We start from the raw sequence: 24,375 nt of genomic DNA, 5'->3' as shown, positions 1-24,375 counted from the left end.
ATATATATATATATATATATATATATATATATATATATATATACATATATATATATATCACAGATTTGAATGAAAATAGAGCCCTTAGACTTGCATTCACTCCGACAACTTCACAAAAATCTACCAAACAAATGTGGCGTAACCACGAGTCAGTAATTCAAAAAGTAGACTACAATAATAATAATGCAAACAAATCTATGGCTTTATCACGTCAACTTTTCAGATTTCATTAAACAATATGTAAACATCCATCCATCCATTATCTGTACCGCTTCTCCTCACAAGGGTCGCGGGGCGTGCTGGAGCCTATCCCAGCTGTCTTTGGGCAGTAGGCGGGGGACACCCTGAACTGGTTGCCAGCCAATCGCAGGGCACACAGAGACAAACATCCGCACTCACAATCACACCTAGGGCCAATTTAGAGTATCCAATCAACTTACCATGCATGTTTTTGGAATGTGGGAGGAAACCGGAGTGCCCGGAGAAAACCCACGCAGGCACGGGGAGAACATGCAAACTCCACACAGGGAGGCCGGAGCCGGGATCGAACCCGCGACCTCTGAACTGTGAGGCGGACGTGCTAACCAGTCGACCACCGTGCCGCCAATATGTAAACATGTGAAATGTAATTCTTAAGCACTGAATTCATATATACATTCTATAAACACAAAATATACATATACTATGTAAGAAAAGAAACCCTACTGACTAAATGAAATTAAACTGGGTTTCTTTCTTCAAAATGTTTTAAAATTGCATTCTACATTACAATGTCAATTTGAATTCGATTAATTGTTCAGCCCGAGAATACAATGGTGCATTTTGACATCCGAGACCTGACCTATAAAATACAATGGTGCCTTGAGGCGCAAGTGACCCCACTAAGTTTTTCGAGATACAAGCCATCATTTGGACGCTTTATTTCCTTTGACTTTCAAGCGCAAACTTCTACGAGCTGATACATGCACTGTTTGGCGGCAGTGAAGTCAGTTCAACTCATGTCACAATAAGCAACAGTTTGGTAAATATTGCACAATTCATCAAAAAAGGCTTTAAGCTGTTTAATGCCATTCCTACTTGATATACGCTGTCAAACTAAAGATAAAACAGATAATTATTGTTGTTTAAAACAACCACATACAGGCGCTTCGGCGTAGGAAATTCTGCTTAGCTTTAAGCTAACAAATGATGCAAAACGTCATTGACATGCTAACGGTTAACATCGATAGGTGCGGTTCTAGAAGCAGATCTTTGAAAACAAGAGATGACGCAACACCTGTCAAAAATACACGCTCTGTTTTTGTCTCCCTAAAACACCACATACACACACACATGCAGAAGGTCTCATTTGAGATCACAGCACAACATCAAGGTCGCTAGTCATACTGCTACAACAAATATGGACGAGTCCAGATATCTCATTACAATATCAAGCTTATTTCAAAAGGGAGTTTTACCTCCTTGAAGATGGAGACATATTTTTGCAAAAGGTATAAAGATAGATTTAACTATTAGGCATGCGTGGGAAAGCATTGCTGATGTTGAAAATGGATAATGAGAAATAGCTGCTTTGATTTCCCTGACTCAGACACTTCCACCGAGAACAAAATGTTCCATAATTTACGACATTTGAGTATGACTGACAAAAACATCGTGTATTTAGGAACAAACAGTCCCAGCAGTTTATGTGTGTGTGTGTGTATGGGTGCGTTCGGAAATATGCCCTACGCTGTGACCGTTTGGAAACAGAGCATTATTCAAATGTGATGTTCGGTTATTCAGAGTCCCCCAAAAGAGGAGTACTGGAGTGTGTTCTATAGCTGCTCCAACTGGGGCAGGACAGATAACAGTTGCTGCTGCTGATTGTATTATAACATAGGCTGCATTGGGAAACTAACGGGAGGTGAGCGCTCCGTTTCTCTGAACGCACACACTCTCAGTTTTGAAATGTAGTGATTCGATTCGATATACTAGGATTACGATTCGATTCAATATTGTGTAGCTGTAGCTCTTTTGTCATGTTTTATAATTAAGCTCTCAGAAAACCAAACTACCCAAAGTTAATTAATTCAAAGAAACAAATCATCAGTTATCCATCCATCATCTTTACCCCTTATCCTCACAAGGGTCGCGGGCGTGCTGGAGCCCACCCCAGCTGTCTTCGGGCAGTAGGCGGGGGACACCCTGAATTGGTTGCCAGCCGATCGCAGATCATCAGTTATGTTAAACCAAATTATATATGGTGTACGTTTCTCATAAAAGACAATTCAATGAGACTCGATACATGGGGCGCGATACGGTAGAAGGATGCAACGATTTTCAAATGTAATGAGTCAATTTATCAAATCAAAACCGATTTTTCCAATTCAAATCATTTTTTGTTACACTCCTAGAGTTATGTAATATTATATAACCCTGCCAAATAAAACATGCTATTTAAGTCCCTGTAAAGTGAAAACAAACATCTGACCTAGCCAAATCATAATGGCTAAAGCGATGATTAACTATATAAAACGAGGCTTAAAAAAATCATGTATAAACAAACTTTTGTCTCTGCAGTTGCTGCAATATATCCAGGCGGGTCATGGCAAGGCGTGACGAGAGGCACTATCCACCTGTTAGCTACCGAGCTAACAGGCATCCAGGGATTCACTCGGCCGGTGGCCAGGGGCAGGCTGGTCTGCTGCGTCACGTCCTCACTTGGGAATTTAGATAACAACACAGAACTGTTCTGAAAATTGTGGCATCCTGGGAAAATATACTTTCACAATGTAGGCATAGCTAACTGGATTCTGTAGTGGTAGAAATGAGCCGAGTAACAATAATTAAGCAACTTGCAATTGCGCCAGATAACCACTGTTGCAAACAAAGCTGCTCAAGGTCTTATATTTTGTGCATTAAGTATTGTGGGGGAGAGGAAACACGTACATGCCATGTATTTTTGCCTCACGCCTCAAAATTCGTAAACCTGTACTGAAAAGCAGTGATTCTGGAGATGGGCGGATCCTGCCCAACAAAGAAGACAGCCAATACTATTTAGGGATAAGAACTCTCTCCGTCTCGTTTTTGATAAACACTTCAACTGACAACCTACTGAATTTTTATGTTGGTCATGTGTTGGTACTCTGAGAGCTTAATAGTTTTTTTGAAGTGGAATGTAGTGTAAAACATTTTGCGTTTGCGGAAATCAAAACTGACATTGTTTTTTTTTCTCATTTTTACAAAACAAGACTCCAAGACTCTCAGATATCTCAGAACTCACAGATTATTTGACGTTTCAAAACATTTTAACCGGTGTCTACTCTTATCACAAAAGAACTTCTTGTGGCATGAAAAATGACCTCATCATGTCTGTATCCATGAGGTTTCTCCCATTACAGAGTGGAGGAGCTCCTCTTGAAGTCTTCCAGGATGACGGCCGCGTACGTCATGCAGGGTGGTGTGCACAAAATGGACTCAGAGATGGGCGAATTGGGTGAAGGGTCTGAGAAATCCCGGAAAGGCGAGGGTGGCATGAGCGCCATACGATCCCCTGCCTCCACTTTGACTTCCTCCTCCTCTTCTTCATCCGACAGGTCGTACAGGTAACCCTGGAGGAAACCGGGTTCCTCCTCAACAATCGTGCCGGTGACGTCATTGGTGAATTTAGCCAGCGTTTCCTGTTGTGTAACGATGCCACCAAGCTCATTACCCTCATCCTCCTCGGCCACATTGTACAGCGGCGAGTCGCTATAGGTGCTAGCGAGCGGCTTGATGACGGCCATCTGATTGGATGCCACCACCTGATTGGCCGCCTCCTGCCTCCTGACGTGCACGGACAGTCGGTGCCAGACGTGATCACCTTTGGGAGGATGCCGCGCACCTCCCGCACACCACGATACAGACTTGCTGTTAGAGCTAGAACAGAAACAGAAACAGTGGGTTATAATGACACGGTCGAAATTCTACACCCCTTAATGACATTTGTTACAAATTATAAAATAAGGTTGGATAAATGCAACCTGGCGTGGTTCAGACTGCGGTCGAATTACAAAAAATCCGATACGTATCCGATCTAGGACCACATAAGAAATTGGTCCAAACCTTTGACTAATTAGGAAGATATGATACACGTTTTTGAGGTAAATAACATTAGACACTTATAATTTATTTTCCCAAGCCACGCAGAGGCTTTTTACACTGTCTGTAAGAGACGGCGTTTTAGAGGTGTGACATGTTAATACAATACAATACAATACAATTTTATTTATATAGCGCATTTCCTAACAGCTGGAGCTGTAAGCACTTTACAAACATTAAACAATAAAAAAGGCACAAGTGCCTATCAACAAATGAACATAAAACACTTAAAACCAATACACCTGCTTCTACTGTTATGCCAATTTTCCATACAGGCAGAGTGAAAGGGTGCTTTTCCTCCAGCACACTTGTTTTAATTTAGCATGGAGGTCAGTGGTAGATGACTGTAGTAAGTGTGACTACAGTCTGTCAGATATTAGCTCCAGAGATCAACCCCCGACCCTTAGAGAGACTCAATTAAGGCACCCACACTGCATGCGAGTGCCCTGGGTGTCAGCTTTGGCCGACAGCAGCTCTAGCTGAGGGTGTAAGTGTATTGGCAACTTTGACTTTCCATTGAAATGGATGGAAATGCTATTAATCCATTCCTATGCCCATTTCAAAACAACAAGAACGTATGTAATGTGTCTTTTAATTAGTAAAAAAAAAAAAAAGCACACATAATATTTTACTTTATAAGAAAAAATAGAATAATGAGAATTGGAATTATGGTATTGAATGGAATGGAATTAAAAATAATGAACCATTTTTTGTCACACTACATGAATTGAATGGCTAGTTCAATTACCATCTGGTGTATTAAAAGACAGACAGACAGTTTGCGATGGACAGGTGAAGCCCAAGGAGTCACAAAGGCTGCATAATGCCCTCTAGTGTTCAAATAGACATATGACTTTTATTTTTGGAGGGTGTTCCAGGCTCTTTTGTTACCATTTGCATTATCGGTCTCTTCAGTTTGCCATCAATGTTCCTCTTGCGGCCACATCCACGTGGCTTGGCTATATTCCTGTGAATCTTAGTAAGTGCAACTGCACTCACAACAACATCCAAGTTGCTTGCGGGAGGCCTTGTAGACTTCACCTTTAACGTGCTTGTCTATAATTTTCTTCGTAATCTGCAAAGACAACTCCCTAATTCGCTTGGTCTGATCCATTTTTAGTGTGTTTACACACCATGGCACCATACCGGACAGTGACGACACGTCACTCTTTAAACGGCCCAACTGACTGCATGCAAGCAAGAATACACCTATGATGCTAAATATAGCACACAACTTGATTGAATGCGTGCTTTTCAATGTTTTTGGTGGCATTCGTATGTTGGTATCACTGCACGACACAGCGGACACTGGTGCTGATCTAATCATCTAATTACAGGAACCAACATCAGCAATTTTAGACACCCGCAGACATGGTTGCTGTAAAATCAGTTTTCAGGAGACTCAATCAGGCACCCACTCACCTGCCAGTCTTCTTCCGCTTGAACACATCCAGCAGGCCTCCGCCTGCTCGGCATGCGGCCTTGCCGTCGCCCACGTGCATGCGCACGGTGTCCGTGGTGGTGAAGGCGCTGCGCACGTTGCGCTCGGGCTTGGCGATGATGACGTACATCTTGGGCGCGAACATGCAGCCCAGCGCCACAGTGACGCTGAGGCTGACGGAGAAGGACGTGGTGATAGTCTTGTAGTCGGAGCCAAAGTAGATGGGCACGAAGGCCAGCCATATGATGCAGGTGGTGTACATGGTGAAGGCCACGTACTTGGCCTCGTTGAAGTTGGCGGGTACGTTGCGCGTCTTGAAGGCGTAGTACGTACAGCTGAGGATGAGCAGGCCATTGTAGCCCAGCGGCGCCACTACTGCGAGGGTGCTGGTGTTGCAGACCAGGAAGACCTCGCGGGAGCTGGGGTGGCACAAAAAACGTTTTGGTTACCGCCGAAAACACAAAGGAAAAACAGGCTATGTTTAGAATCATTCATTCATTCCTTACTCCCTAATCACAACATCAGGATTGCTTTACATAGCGGACTACATAACTGACTGAAAAGACCACATAAAAATTCCGACAGAGTGATGCCTTGAGATACAAAAAATTTGATTGATTTTTTTGTTGGAAAGTTAAAAAGATACTATAGGACAATGTATTTTAAAACAGTCAAATGTTCCATCTGTAAATTCATATCTTTATTGTGGAAGCATTAAGGGACCAAAAAATAAGTTATTTTATTCATTGTATATATTTTTATTATTAATCGGACAATTAGACGGAGTGCGGGAATTGTATTCTGGCAGATATCAGAATCTGCATCAACCTAAAAAAAATACGTATTATTCGGGCCCCAATTTGCACACACAACATTAAACATTGTAATGCCATTAATTCTTTCCAGCCTTCCCCTATTTTTTTTTTATTTTAATGAGGAAAAACAGCACTTCATCATATTGTGCTTCATGAAAACATACAGTAATGACATCAATAATAGAATTTAAAAGTTTTTGTCACATTGCATTAATTGCGCTTTCTGGTATGCCTATCTTGGCCACCTGGGGGCAGCAAAAGTCAGAAAAACAGATATACTGTTTGTTGAAAGAGCTCAACTCCTCACAGCTCCTCAACACGGCACTAATAGTTGTTCTTCACAGAGGATAAAGAATGTACTGTATGACCGAATACTGTTACATTGTCGGTCTGCAGGGCGGCACGGTGGTCGACTGGTTAGCACGTCCGCCTCACAGTTCAGAGGTCGTCTGTTCGATCCTGGCCTCCCTGTGTGGTGTTTGCATGTTCTCCCCGTGCCTGCGTGGGTTTTCTCCGGGTTCTCCGGTTTCCTCCCACATTCCAAAAACATGCATGGTAAGTTGATTGGACTCTCTAAATTGCCCCTAGGTGTGATTGTGAGTGCGGATGTTTGTCTCTGTGTGCCCTGCGATTGGCTGGCAACCAATTCAGGGTGTCCCCCGCCTACTGCCCGAAGTCAGCTGGGATAGGCTCCAGCACGCTCCGCGACCCTTGTGGGGATAAGCGGTATCGATAACGGATGGATGGATGGATGTTGGTCTGCATGTGTTGCTGCACCGTTTGTGTTTAATAGTTTTTTTTTTAAGGGTTATAGCACTGCAACATAACTTTAGATCTGGAGTGTCAAACTAATTTTTGTCGCGGGCAACGTGGTTACAGTTTCCCTCAGAGGGCTGATTGCACAACCATAAATGTTTAATCACCTCATCATAGTATTACATATGCACAACAACTTGATGGACAACTACGGTAGTTTTGAAATCAGAAGTCAAGCATAATAATTTTTTCAACAATTGTTCAAGTGACTGTAAAAAAGGGGTTTGCAACAAATAATTGCTATCAGTGTCTTAATTTTATTAGCTATTGCATATAACAATTTAAAATTTTGGAACAGTTTTTAGCAAGAATCATAGAAGTTGACAGACATGATTCGCTTATGTGGGCCACATAAGATGACGTAGTGGTAACTGGCCCCCGGGCCTTGAGTTTTGCACCTCTGCACTTGATGCTATTTAGTGTTAGCATAAAGTTAGTGGACTGAAAGTCCATGCTATGTTTATTTGTTTACTTATATTGTGACAAAACGTCGCTCTATAATTTATAGTTTCCCAATAAACGTCAGCCTCTTTTTTTAAGTAAGTCGAGTCACTCGCAGCTCTAGTGAATTTGGTGCAGAACAACACACGTCTGAAAAATCTCAAACTATTCCAACCTCGGGTGGGAGCGTCTGGGCTCGGGCGGCTCCACAACAACCAGCGCCACCTCAAGAGCCAGCTGCACACTGACCAGCGCAGAAGCGATCACTACCTGCGCCCACGCGCCCATGAAGCGCGGTTTACGGGTGCAGATCTTCTTCTTGCCGCCTGCCAGGATGCGGGCAATGCGGTTGGTCTTGGTAACTAGCGCCGAGTAGCACACAGCGGGCGCGAGGCCCACCAGGAGCCTCTGCAGGTAACAGGAGGCCACAGTGGGCCGGGCCATGAGCGTGAAGGGGCACAGGTAGCCCAGGAAGATGCCCGCCAGGATGATGTAGCACAGCTCCCGGCTGGACGACTTGACCACGGGCGTGTCATGGTACAGCATGAATGTGAGGGTCACGAAGGACGTCGCCAGGACACCCAAGCAAGAGAAAACCACCTGGATGACAGATTCGGGACTGCTCCACTCCAGATAACGCAGGGGGATGGCCTCGCAGCCTGGAGGAAGAAAAGTGCAAGCAGTCAAAGTGCTAGAATTTAAAGTAGAAGTCAACCCAAACATATTTTGTTCCAGAATAACTTCTATGCAGGCCCACTTGTCTAAACACAGCATTCTGATTAATATTGCGTGTGTGGAATATGAGAAATCCACCCGTTTTTAACTAGCTCAGCGGGTGGCCATTTTGTCAATTCTGTTGACTGAAGATAACATCGAAGTTGCTCAGGGCTCAGATAATGACCAATCACGGCTCAGCTGTTTTCTGGAGATGAGCCGTGATTGGTTGTTGTCTGAACCCTCGGCATCTGTGATGTCATATTCAGTCGACAGAAGTGACAAAATGGCCGCCCTGAGGTGGCTAAAAGTGGGTGCGTTTTTCTGCTTAACTTAATCAGAATGAATATTGAATATTTCAACTAGTGGGCCTGCATAAAACATCTGTCCATCCATTATCTAAACCGCTTAATCCTCACGGGGGTCACAGAGCTTATCCCAGCTGTCTTCGGGCAGCAGGCGGGGTACACCCTGAACTGGTTGCCAGACAATCGCAGGGCACACAGAGACAAACAAACATCCTCACTCACAATCACACCTACGGGCAATTTAGAGTGATCAATTAGCCTACCATGCATGTTTTTGGAATGTGGGAGTAAACTGGAGTATCCGAAGAAAACTCACACAGGCACGGAGAGAACATGCAAACTCCGCACAGGAAGGCCGGAGCCATCACTCAGCACACCAAGTTATCTGACTTGACCTTTGACGTTTAATCCTTTAAAGACACTAAAGCTGATTTCTCACTGACCTGCTAATGCTTGCAAACGTAGCGAATTTGGGGTTTTCGTCAGAGTTTGTAGAAGGTTGCAAATTGTTACAAAGATGTTTGCAGACAGTTGTCTCAAACAATTTTCTTGGTTTAAGAAGATGTTTAAAATTTCAATGACGGCAAGAATAACACTGTTTGCGACAAGTAAAAACTGTCTTTGAACATTTTTTCAACCTTTTACGAACCCCGATGAAAACCCCAAATTCGCTAGCTCAGTAAGATCGCAGTTTAAATATTTACTAACAGCAATCCTTTTTTTCTTTATTTACAAAAACAATTAGCTCAGTTTTGTTTCAGTTTAGTTGAAGGAAATTTTGGTTAATTCAGTTCTTAATTTGTTTTAGACAGTGACACAACACCTTAATTGAACTGTTGTCATTTGGGGACATTGATAGAGCTGTGTGTCATTTGCATAGACATGATAGCCAACATCTGTGTTATGAAGAATTTGAGGGTAGCATATACAGAAAAAAAAACCCGGAACAAAAGGGGTCCAAGGACTGACCTGCGCACGATCATTATAAAAATATATATATATGTATTTCGATGACAAAAATGTTTTTTTTATTTTAGTTTTTTCATGCATTTTTATGACATTTATGATTTTTTTTTAAATCAAATGTATTAACCATAATAACCTTGGTTTGAATTTTAAACTGGATGGACAGATGATACCATACTTGTGCACTTGACATTTTCTGACAACGGGACAAACAATGGCGAGCAGGTCGGCCGAGACTTGGGATGATCATTCAGAAGTGTGCTCTCTGTCTTTCAAGTACACATAGAGGAGCATTAAAAGTGGGCCAGAGTGGCAGGGAGAGCAAGTGTGCAAGTAGGTCGCTACATGATGAATCAATGGCCTCTCTGGTGTCATGGGAAAGCATTGGAAATAGCACACATGAGAGGTAGGAAATAAAAAAAAAGAAAGAAGAAGAAATAGAACTGGAAGCTCTACACGAAAGTACACGTTTCGCCCACGGACTTATATACCAATGGACTAACAATGCAGCTTACTCGCTGTTGGGAGAAGTGAATCCACCGGCGGCCATCTCACCTTGCCACTCGCTAAGCCTGCCTAACTTGAATACATTGACTTCTCTGCCACGTTTTGGTTCAAAGCAGCCAGTTTATGCTCTTTCTAATACAAACTCTTCCTAGAGATTTTGCCTTTACTGTACTGGATACACAATTGCGAGAATTTGGGGTTACTGTAATAACCTCCTCCACTAGGTCAACATCTTGACCAAACCTCAATAAAACACAGCCTCCTAAGCCATTTTCACTTAGCAAAATGAGATTTGATAAACATGTTTGTTCAAAATTAGTTATCCTTCAAGGCACCACTGTACATATGACACCATCGTAAAAAAAATAAAAAATAAAAAAACAATAAGTTCTTTAAGTCAGCTACCAAAGGTTAGAACTTGATCAAAAATGATGATTTTAAAATGCTGTCTGTTAAAACCTACCTTCCAGTTCGTGGTCTGGCCACCATCCCAGTTCACAAGCCTTGCAGGTGAACTCATCCTGGACGAACTCGTTGTCTTTGCAAGCCGTGCAGATCCAACAGCAGCTCACCTCGCCCTTCCTGATCACCTGCTCCACAATAACAATAAAACTTGCCCATTCTAAGATGCTGCATTATAAATTTATTAAAAATCTTAAAAAGGTTATTACATACATTAACATATTATTGAGATTTTATTACTTGTTGTGTTATATAAATAAAATTGTATTGTATTGTATTGTACTATAATTGGATAGGGCGTAAGTGGTATATACACTTATTTTAAGAAAGCTATGTTCACTTGGCCAAGTCAAATTTTCCTCTTGTATTGACGGATAATTTTATTTCAAGGTGCCAGCATGCCATCAAAATCATTGTTTTTCTGTTTTATGCATAATGTGGGTCCAACTGAGCCTGTGACTTGGTTTAAAGTGGAAGCCAAGGAAAAAAAGCTTCTCAATATCAGCTCTATGTTTCCCCACTAGTCTAAACCGCATTCTGATTGATACTGCGTTTGTGGAATACAAATTAGACTAATTCATCCGCTTTCATCCATCAGATGATACAGCTATTTTGACATTCTACTGCCACCCGCTGTCGACAGAAATTGACGACAAACAGCCCACGGCTCGTAAAAAACTACTACACCATTACGGCTCACCAGTTTCTGGGTTTGGTCACGTGACGTTCGCAATACAAGCCCAAGGATTCGAGGAGGTCAATTTTAGTCGGCAGCAGGGAATGGTGCAGGAACACGGAGACAGAGAATGTAACAGTACTCTCAGTCAGATATTCTTTATACTCTGTGTACAGTGACTAATATTAGTTCCGTACTGATGAGCTATGTGAGAGGACTTGAGTCTCAGTGAACAGTATAACTGTCTTTTTGTCTGTCTCACTGTCCCCAGGCGGCAAAGGCTAGCACACCAGAAGGAGCAGCACAATGGCCATTCAATTGATGCATTGAGACAAAAACGATTCAATTCTTTTTAAGTCTATTTAATAACAGTACGTTATTACTGTGTTTTTATGCAGTACAATTGAGTGCTACTTTTCCGAACTAAAATACAAAGAACAATTTTTATTGTTTTGGGGAAGGCTGGAACTGATTCATGGCATTGGCATTAGTTTCAATGGGGAAAGATGATTTGTGATACTTGTGCTCTGAGTAACAAATGTGGTTGCGGAACGAATTAAACTAAATTGTATCTTAAGCCACCACCTTATCATCCTGATTTCATTATTTTTCTGTCTTAGTTGTTTTTAGGGCCAGTTTTTGCAATGTTGATGATTCTGAGTAAGGCCTCACCTTGATCTCCCCCTTGGAGCAGGGCTCACTGCACACCGAGCGCACCAATCCACTGCGGTTGGTCATCATGGCATCGTCGTTGATGCTAAGCACGCCCTCGTGCCACGAGCCGATGTTGACGTAGTCATACATGCCGGGACGTATGCTCTGAAAGTTCATGATTTCGTACCTGGATGGTAGACGGTGTGATAGGACAAGTACCGTAATCCATTCAGTGTATTGCGCCCTTTCTTGATGAAGTAGTAATGGTCAGCTTCTTTTTTTCCCCCCTAAAGGTAAAAAAACGTGCCTTGGCCACCGGGGGGGTGGGGGGGTATTATATACAAATGCATATCGACATGGAGAAGACGCTGCTCAGGAAGCTTCAGTAATTTGAGTCATTTTAGACTATTAGAAAATATGCCTGTGAGTATTGTTATAGTTTTTGTGTACACGTGTTGCTGTATCATTTGTGTTCAAGTATGCATTGCTTAAAGGCACGATTAACAGTTTTGGATTCTTCATTTCATTGATTTTTATTTTGTTTTGACTTTTGTTTTTTAAATTCATTTAGTTTTAATTTCATATTTTTAAAAGTTTGTTCGTTTTTATTATTTATTCATTTTTGGAGAAATGCTTTATTTGACTAGTTTTTAAAAAAAATAGTTTTAATATTAGATTTAGAGTTTTCAATTGTGTTGTTTATTGAACCCTCTAGATGGCACAGCATAGGGCTGAAAACACACTTTCCATTTCTTAAACCCATTTCTTTAAACCAACAGTGCCATCAAAAGGAGTAAAAATTACAACAACTGGTTCATGAAGCATCTTGAAGCTTCATTTTCCCATCACTAAATTGTGTAGGATGTCTTTATGTATTCGACTGCCTCCTGGTGGCCAAAGCACCCATACTATATACACAATGCCCATTGAAATAATGATGAAAAAAAATCATGATGCACAAATTCTTTACATTCAGTATCCATTACATTCAGAATATTACTACTGTTTGTTTTTATTAAGTAAAGCACAGTATAGTGGAGTATAATGGAGATTTAAGCATGCGACTGACCGTTTTGAAAATTTAAGTGAGCCAATGTGTGCGCGCCTACCTGCCGGGCGAGTCCCCATTGTGGTCGAAGCGGACGTCCTCGCCTGAGACACCATAGAAGGAGGTCCTGAGCAGGAAGTCCAGCAGGCGGCTACCATCCACGGGCCTCATGGCGTCACACAGGCCGGTGGCTCCGGGGCACAGGCTGGTGTGCATATCGTGCAGGCCGTGCGCCATGGCGTAGATGGCGTTCACCACGAAGCCCATCTTGCTGTCCTGTACGTAGTTGTCCTCCAGGCGTTCGGAGCCTGTTCAAAAATGCAAAACGATTACACTTTTTTTTTTTCATTGGATTTTTGTTTTAATTTGGTAAAATTGTTCATTTTAGGGTTTTTTTGGGGGACGGGGAGGGGTGAGCTTTGCATGTATTTTTCTCTGTTATTTGTGTATTTTGCAATCAAGATTTTGTTGTACTTTTTACTCAATATTTTTATTTTACTCAATATTTTTAGAACTTTTAGCTTGTTTTAATGTTTAACCTAATCATTTTCATTTTCCATCTAATATTGTTTTCTATTATGCCTGTATTGTCTGTATAATATTTTTGTATATTTAATCTCTTAATGTAAATCTTAAGCAATATTTTTTTTGTGTGTCACATATTTATGTTTGTCATCTATTTCTTTTTCTTTCTGTCCAGTATTTTATACACCTTGCATTCTTTTCATTTTGTGTTTTTTCCCTAATAGATCCCTAATATTTTTCAAATATTTGTGTATTTTTCTTCTAATGTCACAGGCCTTGTTTCACAGCAAACATTTTTGTAATTCTTTTGTAATATGTTTGTATATTTTCCAATATTTGTGTGGTGCTATTAATAATTTTTTTTACATTTTGTATTACTGTAGAATATGTTTGTGCAATTGTATCAAATTATTTGTGTGTAATTTGCTTCTATTTATCATTTGTAAAAGGTGATGCCTGTTTGCGTATTTGTCTTCCAATATTTGTGTGTATTTGTGTTTTTCATCTAATAATTTTATGTTTTTACATTGAATATATACATATATATATTTCATCAAATATTTTGTACTATTTTCTAATATTTTGTTGTAATATTCATGCCAATATTTGGAGCACTTGTTTTCTTTGGCTCTGGTCAGACTGTGCAAATGTACCTAATATTTTGTCTTGTGCCACTTTGCGTTAGCAAATCCCTCACATGTAAATAGCAACTTCTGTCGATATTGAAAAACTTTTGACAAATTTATCCTGTGGCATTCTTACTATGTACTTTATATACAGTAGAATGAATACACTGCAGGCGGCACGTGATGAACTGGTTAACTCGTCCGCCTCAAAGTGCAGAGGATGGGGGTTCAATTCCAGGCGCTGGATTTCCTGTGTGGAGTTTGCATGTTCTCCCCGTGCCTGTGTGGGTTTCCTCCGAGTGCTCCAGTTACCTCCCACATTCCCAAAACATGCTTGGTAAGTTAATTGAACACTCTAAATTGTCTCTAGGTGTGAGTGTGGGTGTGAAGGGGTGTTCGTTTCTGTGTGCCCTGCGATTGGCTGGCAACCAGTTCAGCGTGTACCCCGCCTGCAGCCTAAGGACAGCTGGAATAGGCTCCAGCATGCCGGATAAGCGGTTCTGAAAAGGATGGATGGATGGATGGATGGATGGATGGATGGATGGATGGATGGATGGATGGATGGATGGATGGATGGTTGGATGGTTGGATGGTTGGATGGATACACAGCAAGCATGTGGTCACCAGAGCAGTTTCTGACAAAGTTCCTATTCTCGTGTGGGTGCCCGGGCAGGCGGCACTGGAAGCGGTGCTGCCAAAACTCCGGGAACCAAGGGTTGCGCATGTTGGTGTCCAGTTTGAGCCTCAGGAAGTAGTCATCGAAGGTGGAAACCTCTTCCGACTGGAGCTTGACCGTGATGCCGCCCAAGGCCTCCTCCTCGTAGCCCTCCACCACCTCCATGCGGTCCGCCCAGCCGTCGCTGTTAATGACATGCTGTGTAGTAATACCACTCGACTAAAATTCATGTCACATAAAATAGGTTAATAATACTCAATGTTTTGGGCAAGATGAAGAATAAGTTCAGACGACCTCAAATGGATTGAATTAAACACAGAAGGTCCAATAAATAAGCAGCCAAGATATAGGGATATCATGATGCCATAATAGCCAGGATAGTCACTATTGTGAAACTAACAAATGTTACGTTGTTTTATACAACAATACTATGATCCATGATACCACGATAGGCTGCCATGTTACTAGAGCTTGGACTAATACCAAAAATCCTGATTTGTTATCCTTGCGCTAATGACTTTCGAATGGAATCAAGTCATTGCACTTTTCCAAAAAAGCATGTCAAAGTCCAACAAATTAAAAATCCACTTAGATCTAAACGGTTAATGACAAATGTATATAGCGCTTTATCTACACTATACAGTGCCCAAAGCGTGACGAAAAAATATTCGAAAATACGAATCTATTGAACTGGAGAGTATGGAGCAACCACCAACCGGCATACTCTGTATGGCGGTTGCTGTTGCTTGAAACTCCGAAAAGGTTTTTCTTTTTAGAATAAAATGGCTTACTTAACCAGAATCCCGTGACACATTGTGGCCAAATGTAGAATCAAGGTCAGTTATTGGTGTTAATAATAATGCATCAGTTTTCTACAGCACGTTTCTGGACACTCAAAGACACTTTACAGTGGAAACATTATTCATACACTCACACATTCACGCTGTGGTGGTGGTAAACTACATCCTGTAGCAGTTGTGTTGCAGATATTAAGTCCTCTGTGCCGAGGACCAGCTGCATCCTATAGTTTAGCTAGCTACAATGGAGAGATACTTTCCTCTGGGGTGAAGTTGGATTTGTGCACAGCAATAGTTGTTACGATACTTGATTCTGTTACATGAATCTGTGTTGCAGTGATACCAGAAGTATTGTAACACTTGATACCAGTCTTGGTCTCGAGACTACAGACCGGAAGGTCTTGGTCTCATCTTGAACTCCACTTCCGAAAGTCTAGATTTTGTCTTGGTCTTGGACTGGCCGGACTGAAGGATTTCCCATCAAGACTGGTCAAGCCCAGCACCGATCTGCTATTCTTAACTTCATTAATTTAACTATAATAAGAAGCACTTGGTAAAACAACAAATACCTTCAAATCATCCGTTACTATCCCCCAACGCTGCACAGCACTACTGGTGCAAGACGTAAGTGTGAAACTGAGTTTGGGAGCAACACATGTCTGTGATCGCAAAATTAATACAATTTAGCTTCCTCAAAACAACATGCAAAAGAAAACACAGTGCGTTGTGCAAAACTCAATTGTCTCTCACTCACTGAAACGGTGGGGGCAATCTCAAACTTGAACCAGTGTCAGCATCTCAAAAGAAAACATAAACACAAGTGTGCTAATGTTAACTGTAAATAACACCAACAAATCTTATTTTGTCTTTCATGGATTAATAGCTCTGGAAAGAGGTTGTAATTCCCACCTTAATGTGGCTTTATTTAACACGAATACATGTCGGCTGTAGCTTATGCCATGATGGGTATTTTTTCCCTATTCAGTGCATACAAGGATGAGACTTAAGGCTTGAGTTGGAAAAAAAATGTTAAGATTGGAGATTTTGGCATGTTGGACTTCAAAAGAGTCACAGACACTTTGTCTTTGGCTGTCAAATGTACTGTATTTTAAGTAAATCAAAGAGACAATTATCTTTAACATTTAAAATGGATTCATGGTCTTGGTCGGGACTCCCAGAACTCTTTATCTCAGATAGTGTGGTCTTGACCAAAACACTAGATAGAAGGTTACAGTGGTGCCGCGATACCATGATTGCACAATACCATGATGCCTTTCAAGGAAAAAATGACGTGGATGAATGATGCTAAATTCATCCATCCATCCATTTTCTTCCACTCATTCAGGGTCGAGTCGCTGGGGCAGCAGCTTTAGCGGGGAAACCCAGACTTACCACTTCCCAGCCATTTTGTATAGCTCTTTCGGGGGAATCCCAAGGTGTTCCCAGGCCAGCCGGTAGTCTCTCCAGCGTGTCCCAGGTCATAACCTCTGGTCCCCATTGTTTAAAAGATGGACCATCACTCCATTTTGTCAATCCAGAGGCCCCATCCTCAATGTCCATGCGATGTTATAGAGGCGTGTCAACTCTGGGCGGATCTCATCCACCCCGTGGCCCAGCCACCGAGGAGCTTTTAACCACCTCGGTGACTTCAACCCCAGAAACAGGGGAACCCACCTCAGAGTCTCAAGACTTCCTCAGAGGAAGGCGTGTCAGTAGAATTGAGGCGTTGGACCGCCAAGGTCCCCGCCTTCGGCCACAACCCAGCTCACTTTGCACCCGACCCCTGTGGCCCCTCTTACAAGCAGTGAGCCCATGGAAAAGGGAACCCACGTTGTCCTTTCGGGCACCATGGGTGCAGGCCCTGCCACTAGACATTTGCCATCGAGTCCCACCTCCAGGCCTGTCTCCAGAGGGCAGCCTCGATGACCTGCTTCCAGGCAAAGGGAAATTTCATCCACTATTTGATTCATCACAGGGGTCTTTTCAGCCGAGTTTTGTCTGATCCCTCACCTAGGACCTGTTTGCCATGGGTGACCCAGCCAAGGGCATAAAGCTCCAGACAACTTGGGTCTTACCGCATTAAGGTGAGGGCTCCTGAACGATGCAATAATGATATGAAATTATACAAACGATGGATGCCATCTTGACACCACAATGTGATATAAGGACACCTATGTAAAGAACTTTAAGTTGCATTGTTTCTGTGAAAAATGCTTTAGAAATATAGTTTGACTGATTGATATACAATACCATGATTTCATAACACTATAACACCATGATGCAATGATACAAAGATCTTACAATACAGTTACAATACCACAATGACATGACACTGTCAGGACACTATGGTGCAAAGATTCCGTAGTGATATGGGACTTGACAACACGATACCATGCAACGATGCAATTATACCATAACGTCAGGATCACATGATACCATAATAAAACAATACATATCATGATATATTAAAAAAAAAAAACACGAGGACCGCTAAATGTATTTACCAGCAACTGCTCTTTCTTTTAGTTTTTTATCTCATCTTTAAGTCACAGAGTGGATTTGAAAAAGTGGTGCAAAATTTCTATTTATGTAAAACTCCACAGTTCATTCACAAGGTACCACAAACAAATTTTAAAAAGGATAAATGCCGGGCTTGAGATAAAAGCAAAAACAGTGTTGGTGTATTGTGTTGGCTGGGCAAAGCGACAGGATCCAGTGAAGCTGGCCATCTGCTTCTCACGCTCTCCAGCAGCCTGCTAATAAACTGCTTTGATTACATTGCTCACTTTGCTGGGTTTTGCGTGAAAAGCAAAGGAGGATAAATGCTATCTTCTGTCATTGACGTGACAATTTTGCAGCATCTAAGTGGATGTATAATACTGTACTTTATTATAATGCAATAATTTATGATCCATACTGGGGTCAGGCCAAAACCTTCTTGTCAAAATTTGGTACATTTTATATTTTTTCATCCATCTATAGAATTGGTCAATCCACATGTGTGGGTGTTATTTTTACAAATGATCTGACCAATCTAATGCGTTGAAAATTGTCTGTTCTCTTTGAGGATGAAATGTTGTAAACATGGTGTCATTGTTTGTCCTTTACTCTCTAAAGCGTTTTTGAGTGTCTATAAAAGCACTATATAAAAGTAATGTGTCATTATTATCAGAGGTGGGTAATCCAGGTCCAGAAAGTAAAAATCCTGCCACAGCTTGGCTTTAGCCACAAGTTCTTCTACTCAACCGGCAGGTACTCGAGCTCAGTTGACTAGAAGCTCCTGTGGCTACAGCTGAACTGTGGCAGGGTTTTTACTTTCTGGACCTGGATTACCCACCTCTGATTATTATTATTACCATTAATGTTAATGGCAGGGATGGGAAATTCAGATCCAGAAAGTAAAAACCCTGCCACAGTTTGGCTTGAGCCACAGGTGCTTCTAATCAACTCAGCTCGTTTACCGGCGGGTTTAGTTGTAGCACCTGTGGCTACAGCCAAACCGTGGCAGGGTTTTTACTTTCTGGAGCTAGATTTCCCATCTCTGGTTAATAGTTGAACAAATAAACCATTATAAAGTGTATAAGCCTATGTACACATATGCACACACACATTTGCAGTCTCTAAGTGTGAAAGAGGCTTATAATGAGTTTTCTGTGTGCTGTGTGAAATGTGTGACAATCAGCACCAGTGCACCTCGGGCGTTTTCATCCTTTGTGTCGCTCCACAAAACAATTTTAGCGCAAGTCACCTTCACCCACAAACACACACACACACATACGATCACCCACTTTCCACTTTGTGTACAGCCTCAAGATGTTGGACTTTGGGTGGAACCGGTAAACAACTCCGATATGAAAAGTCTAGTGTAAAGCACGTCATACATCACAGCGATTACATGATGCAGCCCAAAATGTCTAATATGGCTCCATACAGGATATGTCATTGTTTTGATACTTCATCGGCTTAAACCTTTTTCACTAAATCCGATACCATTGATGTTTTGCACTTTTATTCCTAATACACACTGACTAATGGAAAATGAATTATGACCGGTCTGTTCCTTTTAGTCTATTTCATAGTAAGTAAAGTAAAAATTCTATCTAGTTTTTTTTTTTTTTTTTTTTTTGTACACCGAAGGCAGTAAATACTGTATCTTCTTCTTTTATTCGTTCATGTTTTCAGTGTAAGATTAGTCATTCTTTGAATGTAATTTGGAAGTTTCAACACAGCAACAAGCACCAGGAAGAAGAATCATTTGATGTACATTGCTGCCATTTTGAAGCGTCTCTGCTCTTTCGCTTTGAGAAAAGAACTTTGCAAACAAACTAACCTGCCAATGAGAAGGAACTCACGGGCGACTCCTCTGCGCCTCATTGCCATGAGTAGACCTCGGACTGTCATTCCCTCACAGAAGCAGACCACCACTCGGGCTTTGGGAAGGCGTTGGCGTAGTTTGCGTAGCAGCCTATCAAAGTGTTTCTCACCAGCGTTGCTGTAGATTTTGTCCGAAAGTGCCAGGCACAGTCCTTCCTGTGAGGCCAGCTCCTTGAACACCTCCATGCCGCTTTCGCCATAGTTCCCTAAATCGCAACAATATATCAATGGTTGACGGTTGTATAAGGCAAGGCACAGATCATTTTTGCACAGTAAATTCTAAAAAGTAAAATTCAGCAATAAGGAGTAGGAATAGAAACTTGAGCAATTCTCTTGATCAACAATCGGTATATCATTTCAATTAGCTATCAGAAAACATAAAAGTGACTCATTATTTTGTGTATTCAAATCCAATATCCCAAAAAAGAATAAAATCTGCCGAGAAACATCCATCCATCCATTATCTATACCGCTTACCCTCACAAGGGTCACGTGCGTGCTGGAGCCTATCCCAGCTGGCCGAAGGCGGGGGACACCCTGAATTGGTTGCCAGCCACAGAGACAAACAAACATCCACATTCACAATCACACCCAGGGGCAATTTAGAATGTCCAATCACCATGCATGTGCCGAGAAATAATGACCCGGAATTAGAATTTGAGGACTTCATTTGATCTATGTCATTGCAACTCTGAAATTTGTATTAAATTGGGAAGTTTCTGCCTATCAACTAAAACCAAGAAATGGAACAGAACGGAAGATGAGTCTGTGGCCTGCCCGCTAGCTAAAATGTTATAACACTTGCCTCTCAACAAATAGCTACCAGGTATAAAAATCTAATTGTTGGTCCTGCTAGCTAACTAAACATTTTACTCAAACTTTATGTTTCTGCCTAGCACCAAGAACCAGTAAACAGAATTTTGATATTTCAACTAGCCTACTAAAAATGACACTAGTGTGTCTCCACAAAAACAGGAAACATAATCTGAGCAATTCTGTTCATTCGTGTTGCTAGCCTACTACCTAGCTAAATTCTAATACTGAAGTTTGTGCCTTGGAAAAAGTACAGAAATGTACTCCTTAGCATACAGATGGCTGTTGGCCAGCGTTATCTTTGAGAAAATTGGGCAAGCAAGAAGACTGCAGAGAATAATACACAGGTCAGGGCTCCTTACCCTCGGTGTGGACGGCAGACACGTAAGTCCAGTTGTACTGCTTCACAATATCCAGGAGGGCCCTTGCCTGTAGCGTGTCTGAGGGCACCACCCTGAGAAAGTACTGAAACAAGTTCTTGTCGCTCAGGTCGATGCTGGTGGCCGAATATGCGATCTGCGGGATGTTGAAGAGCTGCAGTAGGTTCTGCACCTGGATGGCCACTGAGCTGGAGCCGGGCCCAACCACACCCGCGATTGGTTTCTTGACGGGCGGTGTCTCTGCTGCGTCCGCTCCCTTCACGCACCACTGGCTGTCGTCGTCCTCCCGAATGGAGATGAGTGAGTCACGTATGAATTCGATGCTCTGTTCCAGTGCCACCGACGAATGCCAGCACGAGTCTCGGATCTCGCAACCCAGTGTGATGTTGGGCAACAGGTTCTGATCGGCGTTAATGCGGTCTAGCGTGTGGAACATGGCCTCCACCCGCTGGATTCCGTATTGCTCACGCACCTCCCCGCACTGCCTCTCCGCCACTTTGTCGGCAGACGGCTGGTGATGCACCGAGAACAGTGCGCCGATGATCACATCGCCGTCCAGCCGAGCTACCAGACGGGAGGCCGAGCTCGGCATTGCATACCTCTCTTGCTTGGACAGGACCAAGGCCTCCACCAGAAAGGCGGGCAGGCACAATGCATGCAGGACTGTGAGGAGGCTCATGCTTGACGTTGTAGTGCAGGTGTAGGATGCGGGATCACCGGTGCAAGACGGAGACTCATAGATGAAAATTCACAAGTGCGGGAAATCAGTCATCGGTCCAGAATCAAAGATTCTGCCAAATCATAACTGTAAGATACACTCATAGGTGCATAGGTGCAAAATCACAGATGCAGAATCATGGGTGCAGGATGCACAGTCATAGGTGAAGAATCGCAGATGTAGGATGCATTATCGCAGATAGGTGAAAGAATCATTGCTTCAGAATGAAGAACTACAGGTGTGGGATGCAGAGTCACAAGTTCACAGTCATAGTTTCAGGATGCAGAGTCATATGTACAGAATCAAGAATCATAGGGTCAGGATGCAGTTACAGGTGCGGAATCTCGGGTACATGTTGTATAAGCATACGTGCAGGATTTAGTCCTTGGTGCAAGATCATAGGCGCAGGACACAGAAGAACATCCGCCACGCCCCGGAGGAAGTCCATCAAGCTGGCACGCTGCATGCAAAACATAGCACATCAAACGTATATTCTCTCTAATGGAAATTTGCTACTTGGCATCAACTGGCAGAGGGCACAATCAAATCAGGCCAATTCATGCTTAAATGGGTTTTCATACACAGTAATACTACATGGATCTGTTTTATGATTCTTCTGTAAGGAACATTCAGACAGGCATGGACCAAGTCCATACACAGAACATATTTGGTGAAAGACAAGTGTAAAAAATACATCCCGTGAACAAATGCGAATCTCAGCCTATGGTTAGCGGATGAGTTGAAAAATAAATAGACAAAGAGCCTCGTGCTACTTAACCAAGGGGAAACAGAGGTTCTTCAGCGAAAACTGAAGGAAGAAAACATCTTCCTGACGAACATACTCAAAACTAACCCGACTTCGTCATCACAAACATACAATTGTCATTGGACTGAGCCACATGCTGCTTTACCAGGTCTAAAGATACGATTATGTGATCAATACCTTACCTTCTTACCTTGTCATTCCCCTACATGACACTTCATTAGGTACAAGTATAGAATATAAAGAGCTGTACAGATATTTCTTTCAAACCTACCTGCAGCTGAGGACCTACGGCAGCTCAAAAGCAGACTGGAAAGTCTAACATGATACAGAGGAGTCTGACTCTCACTCTCTCTTCTTCATCTTCTTCTGCTGATCGTCGCCACATCTTGAAAGCGGGTCACGCGATGCTGCAATGCCCCTGATCCGACACCACATTCAAAAAGCGTAATGGCATATTGGAAGCTGGGAAAATAGGGGTTGGGGGGGTTAAATAAATGTTTGGTGAAGATTTCAGAAGATGAAATGGTCAAACTTGACATAATTTAGAAATGATGTCACACTAAAACACACACAAGGTGTTTCGCTGCCATTGTGTGGCCAGTTTTTGTTACTGCAACTGTATGATCCCAATTACAAGGGACATATTATGGAAAACTGACTTTTTAATGTTAGTACACAAATAGTTGGGTCCCTAGAGTGTCTGCGCACCTAAGAAGTGTCAAATTAAACTACCAATCAATCTGCAGTTATCTGCCTATTTCTGCAAATGTGTTTTTGAATGAGCCCTTCTGCATTTCCATCCCACTATGACAGGGGTGGCCAAGTCCGGTCCTCAAGAGCCACAATCCAGCCTGTTTTAGGTTTATCCCTACGGCAACACACCTGTTTTAAATGATCAGCTCATCAGCAAGATTTGCAAAAGCTTGATAATGAGCCTGATGATTTGAATCAGGTGTGTTGCTGTTGGGATAAACCTAAAACAGGCTGGATTGTGGCTCTTGAGGACCGGATTTGGCCACCCCTGCACTATGATGTAACAGTGGGGTTCATTACATCACATATATTTTAAAAAAAAGTCCTTATGGTTCCAGTAAAGATTGAAGTTATCAAGAAAAAATGGCGTTGTGGTCCTGACAGGCAGTGGAGAGCCAGGGGTGGATGCTCAGCTGCCTGCTGGACTTCAACGACCCAGGGTGGGTATATGGCCAGAGATAAAATAGTAAATACTTTATCCTTCTTTGTTTAACTATGTGCCCTGCGATTGGCTGGCAACCAATTCAGGGTGTCACCCACCTACTACCCGAAGACAGCTGGGATAGGTTCCAGCATGCCCCGGTATCGATAATGGATGGATGGATGTTTAACTATGTTAAAAAGTTTGATAAAGTCTAATTTTAAAAGCTCTGACTGTTCTTTTGAGATGTTGGTGACGGCATGGATGATAATGTGAATGGTGGGATACTTTTCCAGGAGGTTATGCGCTCTGCCTCACTGAATACACAAAAGGGTATCAGGCTGAATTTCCGAACACATCCTAAGTGAACAAGATAGTGTTTAGGCCACTGGTGTCAAATTTAAGGCCTGGGGGCCACGGCCGGCCCGCGACATCATTTTGTGTGGCCCACGAAGGAAAATCATGTGTGTTGTGTTGTTTGAAATTGTCTTCACTGTTACCACAACGTATGAGACATTGCAATTATTTGTTACCAATCCCTCCGTTAGTATAAATTGGA

General features: G+C 42.3%; 1 protein-coding gene and 1 long non-coding RNA gene across 8 annotated transcripts; one reads left to right on the top strand and one right to left on the bottom strand.

The window, feature by feature from the left end:
• Positions 1–100: 100 nt before the first annotated feature.
• LOC147140641 (metabotropic glutamate receptor 1-like) lies at positions 101–23,080 on the bottom strand. 4 transcript variants are annotated; one of them, XM_086042818.1, is made up of 11 exons: positions 22,914–23,080; positions 21,331–22,336; positions 21,141–21,243; positions 19,922–20,171; positions 14,743–14,978; positions 13,029–13,275; positions 11,938–12,106; positions 10,591–10,720; positions 7,808–8,291; positions 5,542–5,979; positions 101–3,897 (listed from the first exon to the last, which is right to left on the bottom strand). In XM_086042818.1, the coding sequence occupies exons 2-11, from the start codon at positions 21,835–21,837 to the stop codon at positions 3,375–3,377; spliced, it is 3,087 nt and encodes a 1,028-aa protein (XP_085898944.1). In that variant the 5' UTR covers positions 21,838–22,336; positions 22,914–23,080; the 3' UTR covers positions 101–3,374. The 4 variants fall into 4 exon arrangements, with proteins under 4 accessions (XP_085898944.1, XP_085898942.1, XP_085898943.1 ...); XM_086042816.1 differs by having other exon boundaries at positions 21,141–22,336; XM_086042817.1 differs by having other exon boundaries at positions 10,591–10,717; positions 21,141–22,336.
• LOC147140642 (uncharacterized) lies at positions 1,710–4,835 on the top strand. 4 transcript variants are annotated; one of them, XR_015088347.1, is made up of 3 exons: positions 1,710–1,903; positions 3,365–3,584; positions 3,720–4,835. It is a non-coding gene; the product is annotated as an uncharacterized LOC147140642 (long non-coding RNA). The 4 variants fall into 4 exon arrangements; XR_015088346.1 differs by having other exon boundaries at positions 3,381–4,835; XR_015088344.1 differs by having other exon boundaries at positions 3,365–4,835.
• Positions 23,081–24,375: the final 1,295 nt, after the last annotated feature.

This window comes from Filicampus tigris, chromosome 10 (genome assembly GCF_054856515.1).
Source record: "Filicampus tigris isolate MCC_2025a chromosome 10, RoL_Ftig_1.0, whole genome shotgun sequence".
Lineage (NCBI taxonomy): Eukaryota > Metazoa > Chordata > Actinopteri > Syngnathiformes > Syngnathidae > Filicampus > Filicampus tigris.
The sequence above is the reverse complement of the archived record's forward strand: the minus strand, read 5'-3'. Positions and strand labels throughout refer to the sequence as shown.

Coding starts and splice junctions, on each gene's coding strand:
- LOC147140641 (XM_086042816.1), bottom strand. CDS start 21,837: ATGAGCCTCCTCACAGTCCTGCATGCATTGTGCCTGCCCGCCTTTCTG. Junction 13,276..14,742: donor CTTTGTCAGAAACTGCTCTG/GTGACCACATGC, acceptor ATTTTTGAACAG/GCTCCGAACGCCTGGAGGAC. Junction 3,898..5,541: donor AAGCGGAAGAAGACTGGCAG/GTGAGTGGGTGC, acceptor TTTCTGTTCTAG/CTCTAACAGCAAGTCTGTAT.